At 38.3% G+C, this 26,705-nt stretch overlaps 1 protein-coding gene across 4 annotated transcripts in view; it reads left to right on the forward strand.

The window, feature by feature from the left end:
• Window positions 1–14,645: 14,645 nt before the first annotated feature.
• Window positions 14,646–26,705, forward strand: part of SBNO1 (strawberry notch homolog 1) — a 61,357-nt gene continuing 49,297 nt past the window's right edge. Inside the window, exons 1-7 of one of the 4 annotated variants that reach the window (XM_075177419.1) lie at window positions 14,646–14,979; window positions 16,736–16,867; window positions 19,379–19,480; window positions 20,931–21,237; window positions 22,924–23,024; window positions 23,327–23,414; window positions 23,742–23,902. In XM_075177419.1, coding sequence (XP_075033520.1) covers window positions 16,736–16,867; window positions 19,379–19,480; window positions 20,931–21,237; window positions 22,924–23,024; window positions 23,327–23,414; window positions 23,742–23,902 — 891 coding nt within the window. In that variant the 5' untranslated portion in view covers window positions 14,646–14,979. Of the gene's footprint in view, window positions 14,980–15,095; window positions 15,115–15,144; window positions 15,164–15,507; window positions 15,527–16,735; window positions 16,868–19,378; window positions 19,481–20,930; window positions 21,238–22,923; window positions 23,025–23,326; window positions 23,415–23,741; window positions 23,903–26,705 lie in introns of those variants that run through there. The other 3 variants (XM_075177435.1, XM_075177427.1, XM_075177443.1) reach the window with 3 other exon arrangements.

The following is a 26,705-nucleotide window of genomic DNA, read 5'->3' on the forward strand; positions in this document are numbered from 1 at the left end:
TCATTCTAGTTTCACACGAAGCAATGTAAACTAATTTGTAACCTAGAACACAATAAAATATTCAGATACTCCGCGCAATCTATCCAATTGCAGCCTTTCAAATCACAGTGCACAGTCCCCTCAACATGCTTATACAACATAAAATCTAAACAAAATTGTGAACAGAAATGGCGCTATTGGTAAACAATCCAGATACTGTTATAAATGGAATTCAATGTCCATATATTTTCAGTTTTTGGTAATTTTCATGTCCTTGGTGTATCCACTCCTCTTTGTTCAGTGTGCTTCTCTGTGTTCACTCATCAAAGGAATATGTAAAACAAATATAAAACAAACATAGTGCAACCTGTTTTTGCCATGTAATTATTAAAGGAATAGCACTATCCTTTTAGGCCCATGTGTAGATATAATAATAAAGACACCTCGTGAAAAAGAAGTATTCCTAAAACCCCTTAAGGGTATACACTTACTAGAACAAATAATTTTTACAGCAGAAAAAACACAACAGACATCATTTTTCCTTGTATGCCCTTGTGATCAAATAATAAAACGCAAAACACCTCGTGTGGAGAAAAAAACAACTCTTTTTTTTACCCCTTAAGGGTGTACACTCACTAGAACCAAATGATAATCAGGCATGTCACGGAGTATCTAGATCTTCCTTTCTGATCCTGATATGAACCATCCGATTACACTCGTCCGTTTATAAAAATAAAAAGAAAGAGCAATGCTCCATAGTGTAAAATCCTCAGACACTTTATTGTAAACACATAAAAACGAGGCCGTCATAAACAAATGACTCCTCACATATAATCTTCCTTAAAACAAGCTCCTACAGCGAGGATGGGTGGCCTCTTACCCCTTTCCGGAAATCAGTGAGCGTGATGTTATATCACTCAGCATGGAGTGTCCCGGGCGAAACCCCTGCGATAACTGACTTCCAGAGGAGTAGAGTCTTCACACTATACGAATCCCCGTTGGAGCGTCTGACGTCACTCACTGCCAACGCGTTTCGATTGAGAAATCTTTATCCAGGCATAGTGAGTTGACAAAATGACAGTCTTTTATCCGGAGTGTAGTCCAATCATATGTATCTTAACTAATCGCTTAAAACATTCATTCCGCTAAGCGGCAATACAAAATGTAACTTCAGAACAAAGGGATAAACACACCCCATGAAAGGTAATAACGGACTATATGTACCAACAATATTCATATATTTTAGAAGGTGTTGATTAAAACACTCCTTATTGGAACCAGCAGGTAAGAATAAAACCTACATTTTTCCTTCATATACAAAGGACATCATTATATATTCCATAGGATCAATTACCTTTATATACAAAGAACATGTTTACATATTCCAAGGGATCAATCAACTAAATACATATTTATAAAACCCCTATTAATCTGCATAAAACACCAGAATGAACAGCAGAATATTATACTGCCCTACATCTTCATAATAGGTGTCTGCTTCAAAAGAATCAACAAATGTGGAATATAAAAATGGAAAATGTTAATAAAAAAACATAACAATCTCACATATTGAAATGCTCTTTTCCTTATTCAACTCCAAAAAACAAGCAAATTTCATATCTACCGTCCTTACATTTTTAAAAAAACCAATCCCTCCGTAAATGGATGGAATATCACCATATATTATTTATTACTGATGAGATACCATCCTATGATATCCAAGGAGTATGGAATAGGAAAAAGGTCTCACATGATAAAATAACTAATTTCCTTATCCCTCCCAAAACAATCAGATGGACCTCCTTTGTCTATGTTAGAAATATCCCATCTCTTATTCCTCCAAAAACCATTTCATCTCAAAATCAGTGTTTAGACCATTAGGAACTAAAGTTCCCATGGTATATATTAATTCCATTTCTGCTCTAGCCAAATCACTAAGGGATTCCTTCTTTCGCCAATGCCCCTCCACTCTTTTCAATCCACAAAACATTTTGATGGAGCTGATGTTACATTGGTGATGATCTTTTATGTGAAGCGATAATGAATGATTTTCCTGACCTTTTTTAATATTTCTCACATGTTCGCTCCATCTTTCTTTTAGTCGCCGGCCTGTCCGGCCTATATATTGTTGGCCGCATATGCATTCAACTAAATAAATACAATTTTTAGTATTACATGTGATAAAATCATTAATTTTATGAATATATCCATTAGAATTCGATGCAACTTCTAGAATTTTTTTGGGAGAATTCTTTGTATGTTTGCAGGCTGCACATCCTCCACACCGAAAAAAAACTTTATTTTTCGGAAGATTTTTTTGTGGTTGGGTAATTGTGCTTCTAACTAGACGATTCTTCAATGTGGCTGCTTTTTTATATATGAACCTTGGGTGAGTCTGAATGAAATCTTTTAGATCCTCATCATTTCTCAAAATAGACCAATGGCGTTTCACAACTTTTCAACTTCTCTATACTGTGTGTTGAATTTCGTAATGAATGGTATGTTACAGTCTAAAGCACTAGAGAAACCTTTCTTTTTCGCATTCTTTTCCCTAGGGATCATTAGTTCTCCTCTATTCATCTCCTGAACTTTAACAACTATTTCATTGAGTTTCTCCTCTTGGTATCCCTTTTCCAAAAATTTACCCTTTAATACTTCTGCTTGTTCCTGATAAGTATTAATTTCTGTACAATTTCGTCTAACCCTCTGAAATTGACTTAAGGGGATATTTTCTATCCATCTTCCATAATGATTGCTATTAGTGGGAATGAAGGAGTTGGCATCAGTGGGTTTATTATAATTCTTAGTTAGTAATCTTCCCTCGTGAATATATATACTTAAATCCAAAAATTGTACTTCCTGTTTATTAACATTAAAGGTCAAGTTAATATTAAGGGGGTTATTGTTTAATTGATTGCAAAAATCCACCAGAGATGAATTGTCCCCCTTCCATATAAACAAAATGTTATCGATGAAATGATGCCTGGAAACCAGATTCGCCCCCGCTGTGGGATTCCTCCAAACATAATTTTCCTCCCACCAGCCCATAAAAATGTTGGCATAGCTGGGGGCGAATCTGGTTCCCATGGCAGTCCCCTGTAGTTGTAAAAAAAAAAGAATCCTCATACCAAAAAAAGTTGTTCTTCAATATCAATTGTATGCCCTCTATAATAAAATCCTGCTCGTCCTGAGTCATATTTGAGGTATTTCAAAAATGTTTCACAGCTTCCACTCCCCTCTCATTATCTATAACAGTATACAATGAACCTACATCCGCGGTTACTAGCGTGTAGGTGTCATCCCATATAACATTTTCAAGTTTCCTCAAAATAGCCATAGTATCTTTTAAATATGCTTTAATAGAGGGCATAAACTTTTGTAAATAGCTATCCAACACCTCAGATAAATTGGAGGTGATGGAATTAATTCCTGCTACTATGGGTCTACCAGGAGGGCATGTTGCATTTTTATGCACCTTAGGTAGAGTATATATCACCGGAATTGAAGGGTTCTTGATGACAATATACTCTCTTATTTGATTAGTCAAAATCCCTTTTTGTAAATATTTATCCACATATAGCAGTAACTTCTTCTGAATACTATCTGAGGGATTACCCCTTAATTTTTTGTACGTTCTTTCCTCTCCTAACTGACGGTTTAGTTCTTCTTGATATTTAATTTTCAAGACACACCATGGGGTGTGTTTATCCCTTTGTTCTGAAGTTACATTTTGTATTGCCGCTTAGCGGTATGAATGTTTTAAGCGATTAAATTCCGGATATAGTTAAGATACATATGATTGGACTGCACTCTGGATAAAAGACTGTCATTTTGTCAACTCACTATGCCTGGATAAAGATTTCTGAATCGAAACGCGTCGGCAGTGAGTGACGTCAGACGCTCCAACGGGGATTCGTATAGTGTGAAGACTCTACTCCTCTGGAAGTCAGTTATCGCAGGGGTTTCGCCCGGGACACTCCATGCTAAGTGATATAACATCACGCTCACTGATTTCCGGAAAGGGGTAAGAGGCCACCCATCCTCGCTGTAGGAGCTTGTTTTAAGGAAGATTATATGTGAGGAGTCATTTGTTTATGACGGCCTCGTTTTTATGTGTTTACAATAAAGTGTCTGAGGATTTTACACTATGGAGCATTGCTCTTTCTTTTTATTTTTATAAACGGACGAGTGTAATCGGATGGTTCATATCAGGATCAGAAAGGAAGATCTAGATACTCCGTGACATGCCTGATTATCATTTGGTTCTAGTGAGTGTACACCCTTAAGGGGTAAAAAAAGAGTTGTTTTTTTCTCCACACGAGGTGTTTTGCGTTTTATTATTTGATCACAAGGGCATACAAGGAAAAATGATGTCTGTTGTGTTTTTTCTGCTGTAAAAATTATTTGTTTTAGGAATACTTCTTTTTCACGAGGTGTCTTTATTATTATATCTACACATGGGCCTAAAAGGATAGTGCTATTCCTTTAATAATTACATGGCAAAAACAGGTTGCACTATGTTTGTTTTATATTTGTTTTACATATTCCTTTGATGAGTAAATACAGAGAAGCACACTGAACAAAGAGGAGTGGATACACCAAGGACATGAAAATGACCAAAAACTGAAAATATATGGACATTGAATTCCATTTATAACAGTATCTGGATTGTTTACCAATAGCGCCATTTCTGTTCACAATTTTGTTTAGATTTTATGTTGTATAAGCACGTTGAGGGGACTGTGGACTGTGATTTGAAAGGCTGCAATTGGATAGATTGCGCGGAGTATCTGAATATTTTATTGTGTTCTAGTTTTTTCCCCTTTCGGGTTATTCTGCAGCAATCAATATGTTTAGTTTTAAAGAAAATCGAAAATCTCAACTAGAATATTTTCTCAAACATTATGAAAGTAGGGATGATTCCCAATACTTTGAAGATGATTTGGAGGGTATGATGCATAGGTTGGAAAAATCACTTATAAAAGAAAGTAAAACGTGGTGGGAGATCATTACATTAGAAAAATATTTAGCGGAAGAAATGATCCCCCGGGGTTTGAGATTAATCAAAACCCCATCATTTAATAGTGATTCTGAAGATTTTACAGAAAAATGGAACAGAACCCTCACTAATTGTTCCGTTTCACTAATGGAACTTATTATTTGCGAGAGAAAAAAGGAGTTAACACTAGCAAATGAGGAAATTTAAACATTGAGATCTCTCATTTCTCCATTCTCCAATTTGGAGGATTTTAAAGAATTAGAAGAGAATATAGTAATTAGGATTAAAAAACAGGAAAAGGAGATTATGGAAAGGAAATTTAAAAAATTGAAGAGAGATAAGGAAGATAGTGGTAAAATGGGACACTCACTCCATCCTAAAATTGATTATATTAGGGAAGGAAAAAAATCCAAAAAAGATCACGAAGGTTGAAGATCAGGATAATGTATATAGGAGAAATAGGAGAGAAAATTGGGATAGATCTTCTTATGAAAAGACACCGTATGTGAAACCATCAGATAGGTTATCTCCCCCGTATGTGAGACCATCATATAGGTCATCTCCCCCTAGGCGTGAACATTATTCCCCATCTAGACCAAGCCAGAAGGTAAGAGAAAATGAATGGCAAACAGTAGGGAGGACACGTAGGAGGTATAGAACAAATGAAAAGACATATAGAAGAAGTTCAGCTCGGGACGGGGATTTTCGAAATAGAGAAAGAAGACACGAAACACCAAGATCTAGAGATAGGTTGGGGTTTACCCACCAAAATAAATATGAATCCCTAAAAAGACAAAGGTTTTTTTTTTAGGAAAATCAGATCTATAAATAAAAAAAGTAATCAAAAAAGAAAAAGGGGAAAAAGAGGGGGGAAAATACGACCTGGGAAAAAAACTGGAAGGAAACCGGTAGATAAAAAGGATAAAGATGAATCCCAAGGGGACGTGAAAATATATAATCTTCGTTCCCATGCCCTTACGTCAGATGAAAGCAGTGTCCTTAAAAAGGGACTGAAATTTGCACCTGATAGCAAACCCAATGCTTTTGACGTGTTTATAGATCTGCAAAAATTTGTTAGAAATTTATCTTTGAAATTTTTTTTTAAGAAAAAAGAAAACGAAAACATAGGGATTGATCAAATACAGGAAAACAAGGAGACATCAAGTTTTAAAAAGAAATCCACGTTCTTTCCTACTTATTGTAAAGGTCCGTGGGTAGAAACTTTCGAAAAACTAGTCCAAAGGGACTTGGGAAAAGTAGGAATGAAAATTAATACACATAGTAGGAAGTTAAATGTGACTAATAAGGAAAGGAAGGCTGTAAAAGACCTTAGGTCAAATGAAAAAATTGTTATCAAACCAGCGGATAAGGGAGGGAGCGTGGTAATACAGGACAAAATTAAATATCAAGAAGAACTAAACCGTCAGTTAGGAGAGGAAAGAACGTACAAAAAATTAAGGGGTAATCCCTCAGATAGTATTCAGAAGAAGTTACTGCTATATGTGGATAAATATTTACAAAAAGGGATTTTGACTAATCAAATAAGAGAGTATATTGTCATCAAGAACCCTTCAATTCCGGTGATATATACTCTACCTAAGGTGCATAAAAATGCAACATGCCCTCCTGGTAGACCCATAGTAGCAGGAATTAATTCCATCACCTCCAATTTATCTGAGGTGTTGGATAGCTATTTACAAAAGTTTATGCCCTCTATTAAAGCATATTTAAAAGATACTATGGATATTTTGAGGAAACTTGAAAATATTATATGGGATGACACCTACACGCTAGTAACCGCGGATGTAGGTTCATTGTATACTGTTATAGATCATGAGAGGGGAGTGGAAGCTGTGAAACATTTTTGAAATACCTCAAATATGACTCAGGACGAGCAGGATTTTATTATAGAGGGCATACAATTGATATTGAAGAACAACTTTTTTTGGTATGAGGATTCTTTTTATTTACAACTACAAGGGACTGCCATGGGAACCAGATTCGCCCCCAGCTATGTCAACATTTTTATGGGCTGGTGGGAGGAAAATTATGTTTGGAGGAATCCCACAGCTGGGGCGAATCTGGTTTCCTGGCATCGTTTCATCAATGACATTTTGTTTATATGGAAGGGGGACAATTCATCTCTGGTGGATTTTTGCAATCAATTAAACAATAACCCCCTTAATATTAACTTGACCTTTAATGTTAATAAACAGGAAGTACAATTTTTAGATTTAAGTATATATATTCACGAGGGAAGATTACTAACTAAGAATTATATTAAACCCACTGATGCCAACTCCTTCATTCCCACTAATAGCAATCATTATGGAAGATGGATAGAAAATATCCCCTTAAGTCAATTTCAGAGGGTTAGACGAAATTGTACAGAAATTAATACTTATCAGGAAGAAGCAGAAGTATTAAAGGGTAAATTTTTGGAAAAGGGATACCAAGAGGAGAAACTCAATGAAATAGTTGTTAAAGTTCAGGAGATGAATAGAGGAGAACTAATGATCCCTAGGGAAAAGAATGCGAAAAAGAAAGGTTTCTCTAGTGCTTTAGACTGTAACATACCATTCATTACGAAATTCAACACACAGTATAGAGAAGTTGAAAAGATTATGAAACGCCATTGGTCTATTTTGAGAAATGATGATGATCTAAAAGATTTCATTCAGACTCACCCAAGGTTCATATATAAAAAAGCAGCCACATTGAAGAATCCTCTAGTTAGAAGCACAATTACCCAACCACAAAAAAATCTTCCGAAAAATAAAGGGTTTTTTTCGGTGTGGAGGATGTGCAGCCTGCAAACATACAAAGAATTCTCCCCAAAAAATTCTAGAAGTTGCATCGAATTCTAATGGATATATTCATAAAATTAATGATTTTATCACATGTAATACTAAAAATTGTATTTATTTAGTTGAATGCATTGGCCAACAATATATAGGCCGGCGACTAAAAGAAAGATGGAGCGAACATGTGAGAAATATTAAAAAAAGTCAGGAAAATCATTCATTATCGCTTCACATAAAAGATCATCACCAATGTAACATCAGCTCCATCAAAATGTTTTGTGGATTGAAAAGAGTGGAGGGGCATTGGCGAAAGAAGGAATCCCTTAGTGATTTGGCTAGAGCAGAAATGGAATTAATATATACCATGGGAACTTTAGTTCCTAATGGTCTAAACACTGATTTTGAGATGAAATGGTTTTTGGAGGAATAAGAGATGGGATATTTCTAACATAGACAAAGGAGGTCCATCTGATTGTTTTGGGAGGGATAAGGAAATTAGTTATTTTATCATGTGAGACCTTTTTCCTATTCCATACTCCTTGGATATCATAGGATGGTATCTCATCAGTAATAAATAATATATGGTGATATTCCATCCATTTACGGAGGGATTGGTTTTTTTAAAAATGTAAGGACGGTAGATATGAAATTTGCTTGTTTTTTGGAGTTGAATAAGGAAAAGAGCATTTCAATATGTGAGATTGTTATGTTTTTTTATTAACATTTTCCATTTTTATATTCCACATTTGTTGATTCTTTTGAAGCAGACACCTATTATGAAGATGTAGGGCAGTATAATATTCTGCTGTTCATTCTGGTGTTTTATGCAGATTAATAGAGGTTTTATAAATATGTATTTAGTTGATTGATCCCTTGGAATATGTAAACATGTTCTTTGTATATAAAGGTAATTGATCCTATGGAATATATAATGATGTCCTTTGTATATGAAGGAAAAATGTAGGTTTTATTCTTACCTGCTGGTTCCAATAAGGAGTGTTTTAATCAACACCTTCTAAAATATATGAATATTGTTGGTACATATAGTCCGTTATTACCTTTCATGGGGTGTGTTTATCCCTTTGTTCTGAAGTTACATTTTGTATTGCCGCTTAGCGGTATGAATATTTTAAGCGATTAAATTCCGGATATAGTTAAGATACATATGATTGGACTGCACTCCGGATAAAAGACTGTCATTTTGTCAACTCACTATGCCTGGATAAAGATTTCTCAATCGAAACGCGTCGGCAGTGAGTGACGTCAGACGCTCCAACGGGGATTTGTATAGTGTGAAGACTCTACTCCTCTGGAAGTCAGTTATCGCAGGGGTTTCGCCCGGGACACTCCATGCTGAGTGATATAACATAAATTATTTGTTCTAGTAAGTGTATACCCTTAAGGGGTTTTAGGAATACTTCTTTTTCACGAGGTGTCTTTATTATTATATCTACACATGGGCCTAAAAGGATAGTGCTATTCCTTTAATAATTACATAGCAAAAACAGGTTGCACTATGTTTGTTTTATATTTGTTTTACATATTCCTTTGATGAGTGAACACAGAGAAGCACACTGAACAAAGAGGAATGGATACACCAAGGACATGAAAATGACCAAAAACTGAAAATATATGGACATTGAATTCCATTTATAACAGTATCTGGATTGTTTACCAATAGCGCCATTTCTGTTCACAATTTTGTTTCGATTTTAATTTGTAACCTAATTGTTTTATGTCAGAACGAAGAATTAAAGGTGAGAAGGCCTGTTTAGATACCACTGATGTTACACCTGTTAGCAAACAAGAAAAAATTGAAAAAGAAAAATATACTAAAGGAGTTCTACACGAAGGTATTTCAGTGAACATGTGTAGACAACTAAATGCTTTGGGCACATACCTGTACCGTTATAATAACCAAAATGGCGGATGTTTTCCAGAATGTATGGAGGTTAAGCACGCTATTATTGCGATTTCGCCACAGGGACCAAAATATAAACTGATCTCGAGCAGTGTGAAAGGTGAGAAAATGAGAATATTTATGTCTTTGAATATAAATTACAGATATAGAAGTTAAAATGTAAACATTTTTTTATTTCCTTGTATCGTAGATAAAGAAATCAAAGGAAATAGAAACCCAAGCGACATCAAGACCTGTTCTGCCACAAACCAGTAGCACCTTTAAAAACACTAAAAATAATACTCTGCGCTCTGATTGGTTTGGGCGCGCTCACTTCTCATGCGGATCTTTCAGACAGCTGTGTGTGTAAAAAATGTTGTACCTTTTTCCTGCAATAAAAATGTTGCTTGAACACTGTGTGGTTTATTCTGGGTACTTCACAATTATAAGTTAAATAAGGTTAATATAACTTTAATAGGTTATAAAGGTATAAGTGTATAAAGAGTAAATATGAATACATTGCCGACATAGACGCAAAGGGTAATAACACACGTGCTTTATACAAGTGTAATGGTCTGCAGCCAGACAGGTGCAATATACATTGTTACAAAACACAAGTCAGTGATGTGTGGATTCCGCACCACGTGGGACTGGGACAGACATCAAAAAATTTACATACACACGCCCCCCAGGTCGAGGAAGTATCGGAGGATTTTCGTGGGTCGGTCGGAAGTTTATACACACTACACAACGGAAGCGAGATTGGAACGAAAATATTAAACGGTACGACCAACCAAATGAGGCGACAATCGTCCATTTGGGCAGACTTTCGACCATCGTGTCACTGCACACACTGACCCGACTTTTGAACGAGCGGTCGTATGTCGGCTGATTGAGCCGATTATTGGACTAAAACCGTGTAGTGTGTACCCAGCTTTAGCCATCAATTTTGATAGATTTCTGGATAAGTGTGGTTTTATTGTTAACAATTGTGTCCAAAAACAATTTATTATCTTAGATTGTATGCTGATTTTAGTGTTGTTTTATGTGATTTGGTACCTATCAGGGTTTTTCAGCCTCTTGATACAGCTACGTTAATCAAGTTTTGCTCAGTGCCATTGAAGGGGTACTGTTTGTTGTATTTGTGCCAGACGTATGTCAGATGTACAAGTTTGTAAAATTGCGCCATGCAATAGTATATAGTTGTGACTTGACAGTGTCAGTAAATGATAAAATTGCATTACCCTTTTTTGTACAAAATATAATAATGTAATGAAGTGTCATATACACGAGAGAATGGCATCTGACAATTATTAATAAATGCAAAAGTTGCATTATCCATATAAAATATAATTAAATACAAAGACCTCCACATCTGTTTATTTCCCCTTTGAAAATAAAATGGTAATCTCCTTGGCTTGCACCAGGAAACAGGGTCACAGATTTGCATAGAACCAATGGAGTATTTCTGCATCAGGAAAAAGTGCCTTAAACTAAACCCCTGATGTTCACCAGAAGTCTGACAGGTATCAACCCTAACAGTAATATATATATATATATATATATCCATATATAAGGAAACACATCCCAAGACATGGAAACGTATATTCAAGAATTTTTTTTTTTTTAAACTTCAATAGTATTATTATTATTCAAAAAAAAAAAATAACGTCAAATGGAAGTGAAAAAAGATCTTTCAACAAATTGAGTAATTGTTTCATGAAGAACACATAAGATGTGTCATTTAAAGAACTATAATTTCTTTATTCCTGCAGATCGCTACACTTATGTTGGGTTATAGGATATCCCTGGTGTAGTAAACTTGTCTACACCACTGTTCCCAACTAGTCTTAATTTGGTTTCTAGCACCATTTGGGATTTTTTCTTCTTGTACATATGTTCTCACACGAATAAAGAAAAACCATGATCAATAAAACGTTAAGGTCCTTAAGCTCAGATATATAAGAGCGAAACAAAATGATAAACTTTCATACATTAAAACTCTTCAGACTTGGTTGGCAGTTTCCATCTTAGACATTTCATGAGACCTTCGTATAGTGTATAGTATTCTAGATCTAAATATGTATTGATAAGAACCTCAATAACAGTTACTATGAGTGATACATTAAACTATTATTGCTAACTTAATGGAAAAAAAGAGTAACTATCGAATTACACCATAAACTATAGAAGGCAGTTGCTAGGGGCAGACAACCACGGATTCTTGCAAACTCCTGCTTGTTCATGTGGGAGATTGCCACCTAGCAACAGCTTGTGGGGGAGATACACATACCTGATGGTTGCTATCATAAAAGCCTCCTGTTAGAGGGGTCCATTTTAGTTTGGGAGAGCCCAGTTACCTAGGTTAGTAATTGCAGCTCAAGGGGATGCACAGGATGTCTAATCCTCCAGTCAAGAACCTACAATGTCTTTAAGGAATCTGGTGGAGGCATTAGGAGGCAATGCATCGTCGGAGGAACAAATCTTTATTTTCCATGAGGCAGTGTTAGGACCTGTAGAATTCCAGGAACAATGTTGCAGTCTTTACAGCTCCACTTAAGACTGATACACTTATGTGACCAAAAACCACTTTTGAATTTGGGAAACATCCCCATCCCAAGAAAGATGCATTAATGGTAATACCTATGTCTGGTGGAGTATTTAGGATATGTCTTGGTGTTGGGTTTTAACTACTGTCTCACTTGAAAGGTTATATTTATTACAAATTACCAATCCTTTACTAGAAACTTCAGAATCTATTGCATTTTTCTGCAATACAATGGAGATCTTTGGGAAGCTGGCATCAGTGCTATAAATTTTCCAATAATCATTGCCAATAATGGGGCATATTCAATTAGGATTTGCGCCTGCGATTACGTCTGGCTGCACAGGACCCAATACCGCAACATTGCGGATTTCCGGGAACAATTCCGCGATGTTGTGGTGCCATAATGACACTTTACACGCGCAGCCGTGCGTATTGCGGGCACGAATCCTAATTGTCTTTTCTGTAAGCCAGTTTGTTTTCATCAAGGTGAACCTAGTCATTGTGTCCAGATTGAAACTCATACTATTGAATTGTCTGGGATAAGACTCCATATAGAATACCCAATGTAAATAGCAAAAACAAGCAAAAAAAATTAAATAAATATAAAATTAAATGAATATAGCAAAACACTTTCACCATAAATCAACTGTAAAAGATAGTGATGTGATAGTAACAATTTCAGTGTGGCGTCACTTGGCACCTGGTTCAAATAATTTTTATTGTCCTTGAGTGTGGACTTTGAATGTTCAAGATCTGATAAGATTCTGATACAAGCTTTATGAAAGTGTTTTAACAATGTTACATTTAGTATTGGATGGATATACCCACCTTATTTAACAACATGGAAATAATAGTGTATCCAACCCTTTTTAGTGTGATATGATTGTGATTCAGATTTGAAGTTCATTGTTTAAAACGTTTTGCAGTACTGGCATGCATAATCCTTGAAAAGAGAAAATCTGATAAGAAGATTTTGCTACTAGAAGACTTAAGCTGGGTACACATTACAGAAATTTCGACCAACTTTTTATGTCGAGCGATTTTACATGCGATCTATGGTCCGATCGCTCGGTCCATGGACTGCATACACACTAGCCTTGTTTATGACGATAAAGGGAAGAGCGGACGTCCCTGTAGCGACTTTTTACAGCCATGTTGTCGTGAGCAATGACTGTAATTTCATACTCACTGTTGTGGATTGGTCGGAAGTTTATACACACTACACAACGGAAACGAGATTGTAACGAAAATATTAAACGGTACGACCAACCAAATGAGGCGACAATCATACATTTGGGCAGACTTTCGACCATCGTGTCACTGCACACACTGACCCGACTTTTGATCGAGCGGTCGTATGTCGGCTGGTTTAGACGATTATTGGATGAAAACTGTGTAGTGTGTACCTAGCTTTAAACATCTTTTCTACAGTGAGCTGTAAAACAGTAAAAACACATATCAAACGCTTTTGATACACATTTTACTAATGTTTAAAAACTCAAGTAAACCTCCAGTGGGTATGAGACCTTAAGAGCAGTGTGTCGACCAGATTGCTGCACAAGGTCACGCTTGTGAGGCAAAGACGTGCTCCTGAGCACATGGGCACCATCGGATTGTCACTGAGCCAAAACCCTGCTCCCCTATATGAGCCAACTTAAAATTTGTATGTCAGTGGATGACTAGACTGTAAGCTGTAACGAGCAGAGCACTTTCTACCCTCTGTCTTACGCCTGTGTCATCATCATCATTTATTTATAAAGCGCCACTAAATCTGCAGCGCTGTACAGAGAACTCATTCACATCAGTCCCTGCTCCATTGGAGCTTACAGTCTAACTTCCCTAATATAGACACACACTCACACACAGACATACAGAGAGGGAGAGACAGACAGAGAGGGAGAGACTAGGGTCAACTGTGCTTGCTTTTTCAAATTTGTACTTGTTCTGTTTCTATATATCATTTGATATTCTGATTGTCTGGTGCTACAGTTTTGTGAGCCTTACAAATAAAAACATTGGGGGTAGGATGGTGGCACATTGGCTCCCACAGGGGCGGGAGGTGGGTTTGTGTGTGTAATATAGATTGTAAGCTCCTCTTTGGTAGGGACTAATATAATTGATTAAAATATTCTGTTTAAATCACTGCATAATATGTAGGCGCTATATAACAAAATGTTAATAATGATAGGAGGCTGTCAGTCTCACTAGCTGTTGCTAGGTGGTAACCTCGCAGCTAAACAAACACGTACCCTGTCTGAGTGACCCAGCAGATAACGCGAGACTAACGCACACGCCGTACCTCCAGTCACCTTATTCGCCCAAGCACCTACTAATAACGTGACCTTCTCAATATGGTGTCTTTCTGACGACACGACCCTTCCCCTAACCGCCCACTGACGTCACTTCCTAGAAGGAGGGACCTGGTCACGTGACCGTTAACCGCCTTCTGCTTCATGAAACCCAACAAAATAATAATAATGAAAATTAAAAATATCCTGAAACGGACTCCCTGTGACGATTGGTTTACTGAGAAGAAGCAGCAAGAGAGCAGGCCGGACGGACACTGCGCGGCTGGCGCTGAATGGGGGCGGGTGGAAAGGCCTCGGTTTATGCGGGTCACGTGGTGCTGCGCTGTAGTGTTTCCCCGGTAAAGATGGCGTCTGTGAGGTAGAAAGCAGCGGCTCTGAGTAACAGCCACAGTTCTGAGCTAAGGCAGCTGCCGAGTGAGAACTACGCCGGGACCAGCACAGTGAGTGATTGGAAAGGGCGGGGATATGTCCTGCAGGGGGTGGGGAGGACGATAGTCGGGGAACAGGAGGGGAGTGTTATTTATGCCGGGCTGGCGAAGAGATCGCAGAGGCCCCGACAGGCCTGATGATAACGGGTATACACTGCTCTTACCAGCCACATCCACAGGAACCCGGCAGCCGCATGTGTGTACAGTACCCCCGTTGTGACCCCTACTCCCAATGTCTGCACAACGGCCGCCTCCTATACATATGTAGTAATCCTATTCCAGCCATACACACTCCCCATCACCCTCTACTACACTGACCTGCTCCCACCAACTGTATCCCCCCAGCCCGGGGGCAAATCACCGTGTGCCTGTCCCCCCCCTCCATAGTGCGGGGCCCGCAGTGCACGCACCTGGCAGCTCCGCACACCTCTCTCATATACTACAGTGAGAGTCCCATTAACTAGTAATTGCCATATAGTGCCCTGATCTTTTACCTTCATCACTGGACATTGGATTAGTCATTCTGGCCCAACCCGGAAGTTTATGTTGATAACACGTGGTAAGAGGAAGGTTGAGAAAGTCGGGGTATCTCTATACTACCGACCTCTACATAGGGGGACATATAGTTATAGTTGTCTGGTATCTCTGTTATGTCCGAGTTTCATTTGACCTTTAGTTGTTGCGACCCCTTCCACCATTCCTTTGTCGGTGCGACAGAATATGAGCTGTGGCTAACACGTGTTTAAGTTCCCATAATGGTTTAAGATGCTTTAAGAATATTTGTTTCTCTTGTATATGATGCACATGTAAGTGTTGTTGTTTTCGGTATATCCTTTTGTGAAAAGTATCATCTTTTGAGTTCCTAGGTGAACTGTAGCCCCTTTGTAGATTGTCAAATTAGTATGTACTTGTATTTTCTAAAAGCAATTAGTGGGTGATCTGTAATAGCAATAAAACGTTTTTTATTTCTCATAATGTAATATGTATTTGGCCTTTTATACCAAATATGTTAATTTAATATTGCAGCACTCCTAGGATGGCTTCATAAAAAAAACTTGTGTATTCCAAAGTGTCAGATCCTTTGTCATTCTTAGGGAATCTGTAATGTTGGAATAGCCCATGCTTTATAAGGGAGTCCCAGCAGTGCTGCACCGTTGCCCTTTTTTTTGGTTTTGTGTGTGTATTTGAACCATGAGAGTTGTTGGTAATAGTCCTAATTTGACATTTTTTAAATATGTAATTACTCTGAAGCTTTGGTTTTGGAGTTTTTTTTAGGTGTTATCTGCCACAATTATTAAAAGGCTTTGTTTATTCTTGGCTGTTTTTAATGCTTGTTTGGTAATTTCTCTATTCACACCTTTTTTATGTAATAATATTGGAAGAACTTGGGTGTGTAGTTAGGTTTAAAAACACCGGTCCATCAAGTTCAACATTTAATGAAAGGCACCCCCCTCCTGCGACAGTTGCCTCACAGGGAAAGATTCTCAAACAATGTTAATATGATAAATTCCCTACGTTAACCAAATAATGAATTCTACCAATTATAGCTATAGATAACAATTTCTTGTAAGAAAAGTCATCCAATCCTTTTTTAATGCTTTTAGTAATTTTGTTATCACTTTCACATATAGTAAGGAATTCCCTAGACAGAGTAACCATTTTTACAGTAAAGAGTCCCTTCCTATACTAGTGAAAATGAACATGGATTTTTGGTTCAAAAACTACTTAAGCATGTCTCTAATATTTCAACTTGTTTGTCTTTGTTTAGATGATGGATCCAGGGCAAGATTTGTTGCTTGCTGCTCTGAGTGAGTGTGGGATCAGCCCCAATGACCTTTTTGATGGTGATTCCTTGGATATAGGTGTCATCGCTCCAGGGCCAGTCCCAGTCAACCAGCAAGTAAGTTATTTGAATTATAAATTTTAAAAGAACAGTTTTGACGTTAGTTTTTTTTTTTATTATTATTAGCTGTCCTCAAGAAGAATGGGAACATGTGCACTGTAATATATTACTTGACTTTGTGGTGTCATTGCTTACAAATGACCTCCCTACTACTTCTCCAACTAGTTATTTGCGAGTAGCAGGTTTCTTTTTTTTTTTTTTTTTTTTTTTTTATAAAGCTGACAGTCTGACTTTTTATTAAAGGCTAAGTCCACTTTTAGAAGATAATGATTTTTTACGACTAGAAGTTGTGGTAATTTTCTTGAAAAAAGTTTCTTTGCATGAGTAGTTGGATGGATGTGCTTTATTAGAGTGTTTATCTTAGGGTGGTCTTATGCTGTAAGGCTTGTAGGACTAATGTTTGTTTTTGGAGTCTAAAATGGACATTGGAAAGATAACATGGCTTATTGTAAAAGACAACTATAGGTTTTTGTACACTGGAACCCCCCTACCCTCATTCCAAAATGTCCCTGCTTAAATTACTTACAACTTTATGGTGAATTAATGTAATGCAAGCAGTTTCTACTTTCAGTTTAGAAAATATGTCTTTTAGTTGGTCTCTGCAAGGACTGACATGGTTGGTGAAATTTCTTGGTGAAACAAATTGTGTCCTCATGACAAAATGACTTATTTTTTCACATTGTTTCAACATTTATCTCTTTTCATTGTTAACATTAAATTTGGAGGAGAATCAGATGTTTAAATACTTTTCATCCATAAGTTACCCCCACTGCTGTTTAAATCATGCTTTTACTAGCGTATTTTTAGTGCTGATTACCACAGTGTACCAAACAGATGTTTGACATGTGATATTTTTTAATGCCAGTAGGTAACCAGCCTAAGGCAGTAGAAAATATCCTGCTATAGAGTGCTTTCTAGAGATATGTTTTTTTTCAGCATTGAAATGGTAAGTTAAAGGATGTTTAGTTCCTTACGTTAAACATTAATCTAATATATTATTTGCTTGGGCTCTGTCATTCCTATTTCGGCTGTGGGTGGCATTAGTTTTTAATTGAGTTTGTGCAGGCCCATTGTTTCTCTGCATGAGCTTGGCATAGTAATCAAGTGCTCACTTGGTGACATCTTCCATCATTCACTCACTTGGTCAGCAACAGACACTGTTCTGCTCCCAAAAAAAATTGTTTTAAGTGTGGATGTTTTTGTTTGTTTTTTATATGGTGAATTATTGACTTGTGTGCATTATCTTGTATTTAGATATTTTCTAAAATGATCCACTTTATAGAATGGCTGCTTTTAACATTTTCTCCATATGCTTATGTTTGTTTTTCAAACAATTCCCTACCTCCTCCCAAAGCAGTATTTGGACATGCTCCACTCACTTATGCTTAAGTATATATGGAGGGGAAAGCCTTTTTGGTTGTCTGATACTCAAATGACTTTGCTCAAGAAACAGGAAGGTGTCACCTTGCCAAACCTAGTCTATTACCAGGAGGCGTGTATTATTTAGAGGATTAAAGACATGGCGCTCCCAGCCCTGTCTCAAAATCCAGGGTTGACCTGGAAAGTGCCCTACACCTGTTATCACAGATCTAATATGGCTCCCTGAATTGCTATGACCGTGTTCTCTCCATTCCCTGTCTTCCATCCTAGATGCCCTTAGAGTCAGGAACAGGACTGTTGGAATAACCAAAGATTTTGTTCCCCAGCTAGAAATCTTGCCTTTTCTAGTGTTTCAACACTTATCTCTGACCTTAACTTATCCAGTTGGTTTGCCAAGGGGATCTCCTCTCTTGCCCACATGATTGCAGCGGGGGGTCTGTGCTCCTTTGTGCAGCTGCAGGAGAAATTTCACATTCCCTCTGCAAAGTTTTATAAATACCAGCAGTTGCATCACTGGATCGCTGACCATCTCTGCCACAATTACTCTTTTAATCTACCTCTACCCCCACCTCTGCTTTATGCCAAATTTACCCTTTTGGTACCTACATCTGACCCATATATTAGATATTCCCAAGCATGCTTCCCAGTACAAATGGAAATCGGGCCTTAACGTCCCTCTCTCTCCGGACCAATGGGACATCATTTACAGTAATCTACATAAGATGTCCAAATGCGCTAATTATTTGGAAATGCTGTTGAAACTCCTATATAGACTCTCAACACCAGAAGATATGGCCTGCTCATTCTAAGTTTTGCTGGTGTAATTGTGGTGCCGTGGGTGACATCTTTCATGTGGTTTGGACATGTACTGTTATCCAGCCAATTTGGTTAGAGGTCTTTGATGTGGCTCAAAAGGTATCCAAGTTATCTTTGACCTATTCACTGGTTGCAGCCGTCTTTCATTTGTATCCAGACCAACTTTCAAAACACCATAGGTATATTTGGGGACATATCCTTATTGCCACCAGTACAGCAATCCCACAAATGCGAAATCTGAAAGTGGTATTGTTTTTTTTACTTATATGCTGTTTGTATATGCTATATATATATTTTTTTTTCCTCTGCTAGTCTGTGCCAATCGGTGCATTAGGAGGAAACAAGGAGAGTGAAGCATCAGTTTCTGTGAAGCATGAATCAGTGTCTGTATCCCCGGCACTATTGAATGTCAGGGTAAGTGGCATTCACTGCTTTGTTGGAACAAGACTCGAGGAAAAAAAGTTACCAGTGTCTTAAAATTCCATTGATGGTATTGATACAGTAGAAGCAATTTAATGTTTATCATGTCAATTTTCATTTTACAAACCTAAAACTTAGACTGGAGGTTGCAAAGATCTGACTTTGTGGGCTGTTCTGTGTTTTATATGATTGTAAGGAAAATTCTGACAAATAGAAATGCACCCCCACTCCTTTATATGTCTAACTTATAAACTGGTAAATGGGTTGCTGCAGAATACATTTTTGTCTATTTTGTTATGTGACTAACATATCTATGATCCCACTAGTAAATGTCATGCAGAACTTCAAAATTTTCTGATGTTGAAGGACAGCAAAGTTAACGCACTCCGTCCTCATCCACAACATGATTATATTTTTCATTTAAGATTTTCAGACACTTTAAATAAATATTTCTGAAATCAATACAGTGACTGCACTAAATTGTTTAATTCTAGTTCTAGTGTGTAGTCTTTTGTCACTCCCGTCTTGTCTCAATGGGTTAGGTTTTTGGATTTATTTTGTGTATTGGGTGTGTATGTGCATTGATAGTCAAAATGGATCATGACAAAGTTTCTACCCCCTCCTATTCTTCAGCTACATAGCTTTATTTTAATTGGTCTTTTAACTGCTTTTTTTTTTTTTTTTTTATGAGGCACTTTTAAGTCCATCATGGGGGGCTTTAGTTTGTACTGTAAAGACTGAAACATATATTTACTAGACCCCCCCCCCCCCCCCAAGTTGGCTTTGTTATGACTTTTTAAATAAAAAAAAATGTCAATAATTAAAGATATGAGAGAGGGCTTTTGTTTCGTAGAATATTTGATTGCATATATTTTTGTAGTTTGGACATAAGTTAGGGAAAACACACGGAAAAAATAAATAAATCTGAATACTTCCCATAGTTGGTTGTACACTGTTGGTACAACAAGTTCTTCATGATGTGGGTATACCAAATATTTATACTATCTAATGGTTTGAGTTGGCTCTAGGGCCAGGAGGTTTTGAATTTAAGAAGCCATCAGAGATCTTGGAGTCTCGGGTGACTGACTAATCAATAGTGTAATTTCAGCATTAATAAAGCCATCATATTGGACCAAATAGTAATTCGTACAGCAATTACTATTTGTATTTTTGCATGGAGCACTCTGTTACTAATATGGAAGTGCAAGGCACATCTGCATTTAATACACAGTATTCTCTTTGAACTCCATCTGTATGGTCATTAAGCCATGAACCAGTCTGTATGTTTCCTGGTCCCACCACTGTAATGGGTTTACAAATGGTCACTGTGTGAATGATATTAGGGAAAGGTTTCTTTTCATTAAAGAAGTTGTCCCACTTTCTCCAGATACAACTGAAATGAAAAAAATGACCCATATATTAATTCGGTTTTATTTTCTTACAGCCTCCATCCACTACAACTTTTGTACTCAATCAAATTAACCAGTTGCCTACCCTAGGTAATACAATAGTGATGACAAAGACTCCTCCTGTTACTACCACTCGCCAGACTATCACAGTAACAAAATTCCTTCAGACCAGTGCTACAACAAGACCTTCCACCACAGCACCAGTAGTTAAAACCACCGTGTCTGCTGTCCCAGCGAAAGAACAAATTCAGCTAAAGGATTTGCTTAAGAACAGCAGTCTAAATAAGTTAATGAAGCTGAAACCACCACCTAACATCGCCCAGCCAGTTGCAACGGCTGCAAGTATGTATCTAATGACTCATTTTCATGTATGTTTGTTGTGTTCAGTGAAGACTGATGAGCGTTTTTTTTCTGAATCTTAAACTGGTTATATTCAGGAACTATAGAAGGTTTCTTGAAATTATGAATTAATCCCCAATACTAAAGTTTTTAAAGTTTTTCATTTAAATGTTTCCTATTTACATATTGACTACTGCAGGGTTTCCCAAACCCAGTCCTCAGGGCTCCCCAACAGTGCAGGTTTTCCATATCTCCTTGCTGGAGCACAGGTGTATTCATTACTGACTGACACATTGTAACAGATCCACAGGTGGTCCTAATTATGTCAGATGTGATCCAGAAAACCTGCACTGTTGTGGAGCCCTGAGGACTGGGTTTAGGAAACCCTGGACTACTGTAACAAATTAAATTTTTGTGATATTGGGTGCCAGTTATGAAAATGCATATGCAGCAGGGTCTGAGGGTCCACATTTCAAATCTAAGCGACACAGTTGGTCAGACTGAATGGATGCAACTCATTAAGTGCCCCATTTAGTTTTTGAGGGGTGCACATACTCTGGTTAATCAAGTAGACAACCTCTTTGTGTGTTTAGGCAAAATGTACTTCTTATATGACTGCATTAGTGCATTTTCAGACCCACCCGCCAGAAAATAGAAATCTCAACTAAGCTGCTAGATGATCTAAAATCTTATTAAAACATGTATGACTATTTAATTCAATCCCAAGTGATATTCACTCTCACAAAAATAGAAAAAAAATGTGGGAGCTTTCTGTTCCTCTTTTACTATAGTTTATCAGAAATTAGTTTGCTTGTGTTGTGATTGTGGCCATAGCTTTCATTCTTCTATCACGAATTAGTCGTCTTGCTCACATAGGTAACTGGGGAATTGGAGTTGCCAAAAATCTATAAAGAAAGAAAGATCTCCAGCCACTTATGTATATCTGTAATTGGTATAATCTACTTTATGTTTAAATGCGTTGTAATACTATTTTTCTGCAACTATCCTGAATATATTATATTTGTTACAGAAATTTTAATATTTTCCCCAAAGGTGGTAAGTGCCACCACACCAGGTAAGGGAACATTCAGGTGTTGGATCCCCCCCTCCCCCACCTCACAGTTTTACAATACAATTTTTATTCACTTGGGTATTTTTGGTGGTCAGATTCTCTGTCTCCATGACAGTTTTTTCTTCCTCCACTTTCTTCTTCAAAGTGGCACGGGTACATTGCTCGATGAGGAATTGTCCAAAAGTAAGTTGAGTCCCACTATGGATGAAGGACTAATACAAAGGCATTTTGAACTTGCATGTTGGTGTATTCAAGAGCAGAATATGCGCACATTTTTTTCTCATTTTACTTTTATTCCACTGCTACGTTGTGAAATGGTTATGAAACTCCACATGATAGTTTTACTTTGGGTACATTTCATCTAGATGTGTGTTGTGAAGTTTGGAAGAAGCTTATTCATAACATTGTCATATGTTTTATGTAAAACCTGCATATACAAAGAAAAATTGTAACTGAAAAAGGGGTATTTTGACTAGGAGCAGAGGAGCATTTTTTAACTTCTTTGTAATTTATATGGACTACTGATTTACATTACAACAGTTATGTGATGTTTCTGTGTATTGCTGTGCACTTGTACACACTTAAGTTCTTTTGCTATATTCTGTGTCATTTTGTAGCTGATCTCCTCAATGGTGCAAAGAAAGATATTACCAATAAGGAAGTGACAAGAATATGGATTAATGATGATATTAAAATGAGAAGCTTTTCCCCAACTACTGTAAGTCAAATTTGTAAATAGATTATGCTGCTTGTTAGTTACATTCTGTGTAGCATCCTTTACTTCATTTAACCCTCTCCCCTCAGTGTTTTCTGGCACATCTGCTGTTGCATCTTTCCATAACTAATGCATGGCATAACTTCCTATTCAAATTCAGACTTAACTTCATCCTGTCTCATGGTCGTAATAGGTTTTGTTTGGACTATGTCTCAATCATGTCTAATTTATTTTGCTTTTATGAAAAAAAAAAAAATTGGTCTGTTCAGTTTTTTGTTTTTTTTAAAAAAATATTGTTTTTATAGAAAGTGAAAGAGGAGGATGAACCAGAAGAGGAAGATGAAGAAGAAATGGGGCACGCAGAGACATATGCAGAATACATGCCAATAAAACGTATGTTTAATTTTAAAAAGATAAAAATAACTTGTGTTCTGATTGGAAGTCTCATGCAATTGCATTCTTGTACTGCACTACCAGAGCAGCCTTTGCTATCATTGTGCATGCATTAGAATTGTGCCTTTTTAGCTTGCTGTCAGACATTATTTTAGTTTTTAGTGGCTCACAAGATTTATGCACTATGAAACAAAAATGAAACTAACCTTTTTGCATTAGAACAATATTTATTTTTATCTCTTGGTGAAATGGTTATATAGTTTTAGGTCCTATTATGTAGGCACTTTCTTATTCAAATGCATAATTTATCTAATTGTTTCCCTTTAGTTAAAGTTGGGCTGCGGCATCCTGATCCTGTTGTAGAAACCAGCTCCCTGTCCAGTGTGACACCTCCAGATGTTTGGTTTCAGACCTCTATTCCTGAGGAGACCATTGATAATGGCTGGCTATCTGCTCTGCAATTAGAAGCAGTCACTTATGCTGCACAGGTAATATTTAGTCTTTAATATGTATATTTGTGTGTCAATGGCATATGAATAATCCCTTCAGAATTTTTGACTCCACTGCATTTAATTCTTTATCCAATCTGGGGGACTCTGCTACCACGGGATTGTTTGAAGGGGAGGATACATGAGTTGGTGCTTAATTATTTATATAATTGCTTATTGTAACTGACACAGCTCCTCCCCTCTTCAACCCCTGCAGCTCCTTGGTATTCTTTAAGCGCCCATAGGGTTTAGGCTTATTTTAACTGCTCTGCAGCTATTTTTGTGTGTTTATCTGCACACTTGTACAGACAGATATTGTCTGCTGTGGGAAGCTTGCCATGCATGGGCGACACTGCTGGGATAGTCTGTAGCAGTACTAGTTCACCTTTTCGCCTGTCCTGTGGAAATATCTAAGCTGGCGGCTGTTATCACTTCAACTACACGTGTTAATGGCCCCTTTTATATGGCTGATGTCATTACGCTAGTGTTGGAGGATGGCAAGTGGGTCTTTCCGTCTTTTGGCCTGATGGGATTTGGACAACACTAAAGCTTCTGAACACTGACAATTCAAGTGGCAGAAGAGGCTGGTGGTTTGCTTCCCTCCTGCTTACCGGACTGATCTCATTGAGTTTGCATGGAAACAGATGGAGAGAACTTGTGTTACTGTGCCAGTTTCCTAGCCTCTCTCCTTTACAACTGGATGAGATGAAAACAAGTGCCTAGCGTGGATACACCAGTAGCATGGTTTGGCTAGACATACCACTCTCCTGGTACGCTGCGTTTAAGGATGGCACCTACCGCAAGGTGGAAGGCTTCTTGAAGTCAATTTACGAAGCGGCTGGCACTTCGCTTAGGCCCATGCTATCTTCTGCTTAGGTGGCTAGGAAGACTTTTCGTCCCATTCTCAACCTGTAGATCCTACACCTACGTCTCTGGCTGGATAGGTTTCACAATGGAGTCTCTGATGTCCGTGATCAACGGGTTGGAATCTAGCTAGTTCTTGGCCTTGACGTTTTCAATACTTTTCTTCACATGCCTGTCTGGGAAGGGCATCAGTCACTCCTCAAATTTGCTTCGGGGAGGACTCCCCTTTTCAATCAGAGTGCTTCTGTTGGACCTTTAAACAGTGCCACGGGTCTTTATAAAGGTCATGGCTGCAGGGTCACGTTCCTTGGGAATATGCAATTTGTTCTTAACGGCGGAATCAAATCAGAACCTTCAGTTGGTTGTTCTTGGCCTTATCTTAGACTCCAGAGCACAGAAGGTTTTTTTTTTGGTTTTTTTTTTAATCCAGACAACAAGGTGCGCTCATTGTGCGAAGGTGAGGAGGATCTTGGGCACGCGTCGCCCTTCCGTTCTCTTCTATATGAAGCTGATAGTGAAAATGGTCTCCACCTTCAAGACGCTTCTATACGGTCTGTTCCATTGTCCGACGTTTCGACCGGACCTGTTCCTTAAACTGGTTGGAATCCCATCTCCAACTAGCCCCTCAGATGCTCTGGTTGTTTCCCGAGACGTGTCTTTCTCTCAGTTGGTGGTTGGAGATGGATCAAGTCCTTTGCCACATAGTCCTGGATAAGAGTCACCATGGATGCCAGTCTTCTGGGATGGAGAGCAGTGGTTCTTCACCACCGCCTCCAGGGTCTCTTGCCTGCTTGGGATGTGTATTTCCTGAAAAGCAACTTTGACCTCCCTGAAGTGCTATCCGCATGGCTCTGAGCTCTGTCACTGGTTCAAGGCGCTCCAGTCTGCATTGGAAAACTATGCCACAGCTGTAGCGTGACAGAACAGTTTGCCTGGCGATATCGCCAGTGTTTATCAGATACACCGTGCTGTGGTCGCTGCATTCGGAGGTGTTTTACAGAAGTAGGGTCTTTCTCACATGGACCTCATGTGATCTCGCCACAACTGCTAGATGCCCAGGTTCTGCTCCAGGACCAGGGACCCTATGGCGTGTGCATAGGATGGCATGACCGTGTTTCAGGTCAAGCATAGAGGGATTCCGGTAATCCTGATTGGTCCTGTCTTGCCTAGTACACAGACATCCTGCGCATGGCAGTAGGTACAGGGTGTCGTCTTCCTCCTGCTTCATAGTCCCTTTCTGCACCAGGTCCTTCCTCGGCTAACTGTTAAAGCTGGCCTATGGTGGTCCAGGGATTTGTCCTCCAGGATAGTAGACACCATGTTGAGGGCCAGAAAACCAGTGTCCATCCGCAATGGCCACTGTGTGGGGCAGACTTAAGTCTTTTGTTGTGAGCGCAAGGACCTGTCATGGCGGCTTTTCAACTCTTCAGGTTCTTGGCCTTCTTGCAGGATGGATTGGATGTGGGCCTTCTCTCCTTGTAGGTGTCAGTCCATTCAGTATATTTCCAGAAGCGGTTGCCAGCTACTCCGGAAGTACAGATCTTCCTCCAGGGGATTCTGCACATCCACGCACCTTGGGACCTAAACTCTGTTCTTGCGGTATTTCTGTCTTCTCCCTTTAACTGTTGCAGAAGACTGAGCTCAGGTTCCTTCCTCAGAAGTTGGTTTTTCTCTTCGCAATCGCTTCTGCGAGTAGAGTTTCACAAATAATGCTCTTACCGTTCACCTTATCTGGTCTTTCATGATGAGCCTGTTTTGTGCACAGTACCTTCCTTCCAGCCCAAGTTAGTTTCCCGATGTCGCCTCAATCAGACGTTTGTGGTCTCGGTCTTCCAGGAGGTGGCTGTGTCTTCTGGTTAGTGCTCCTTAGCACTGTTAGATGTTGTCTGCTGTTTGGCAGACTTGCCCTCTTTTTTGTGCAAGGTTCACAAGAGGCGGG

Source organism: Mixophyes fleayi, chromosome 1, assembly GCF_038048845.1.
Source record: "Mixophyes fleayi isolate aMixFle1 chromosome 1, aMixFle1.hap1, whole genome shotgun sequence".
Lineage (NCBI taxonomy): Eukaryota > Metazoa > Chordata > Amphibia > Anura > Limnodynastidae > Mixophyes > Mixophyes fleayi.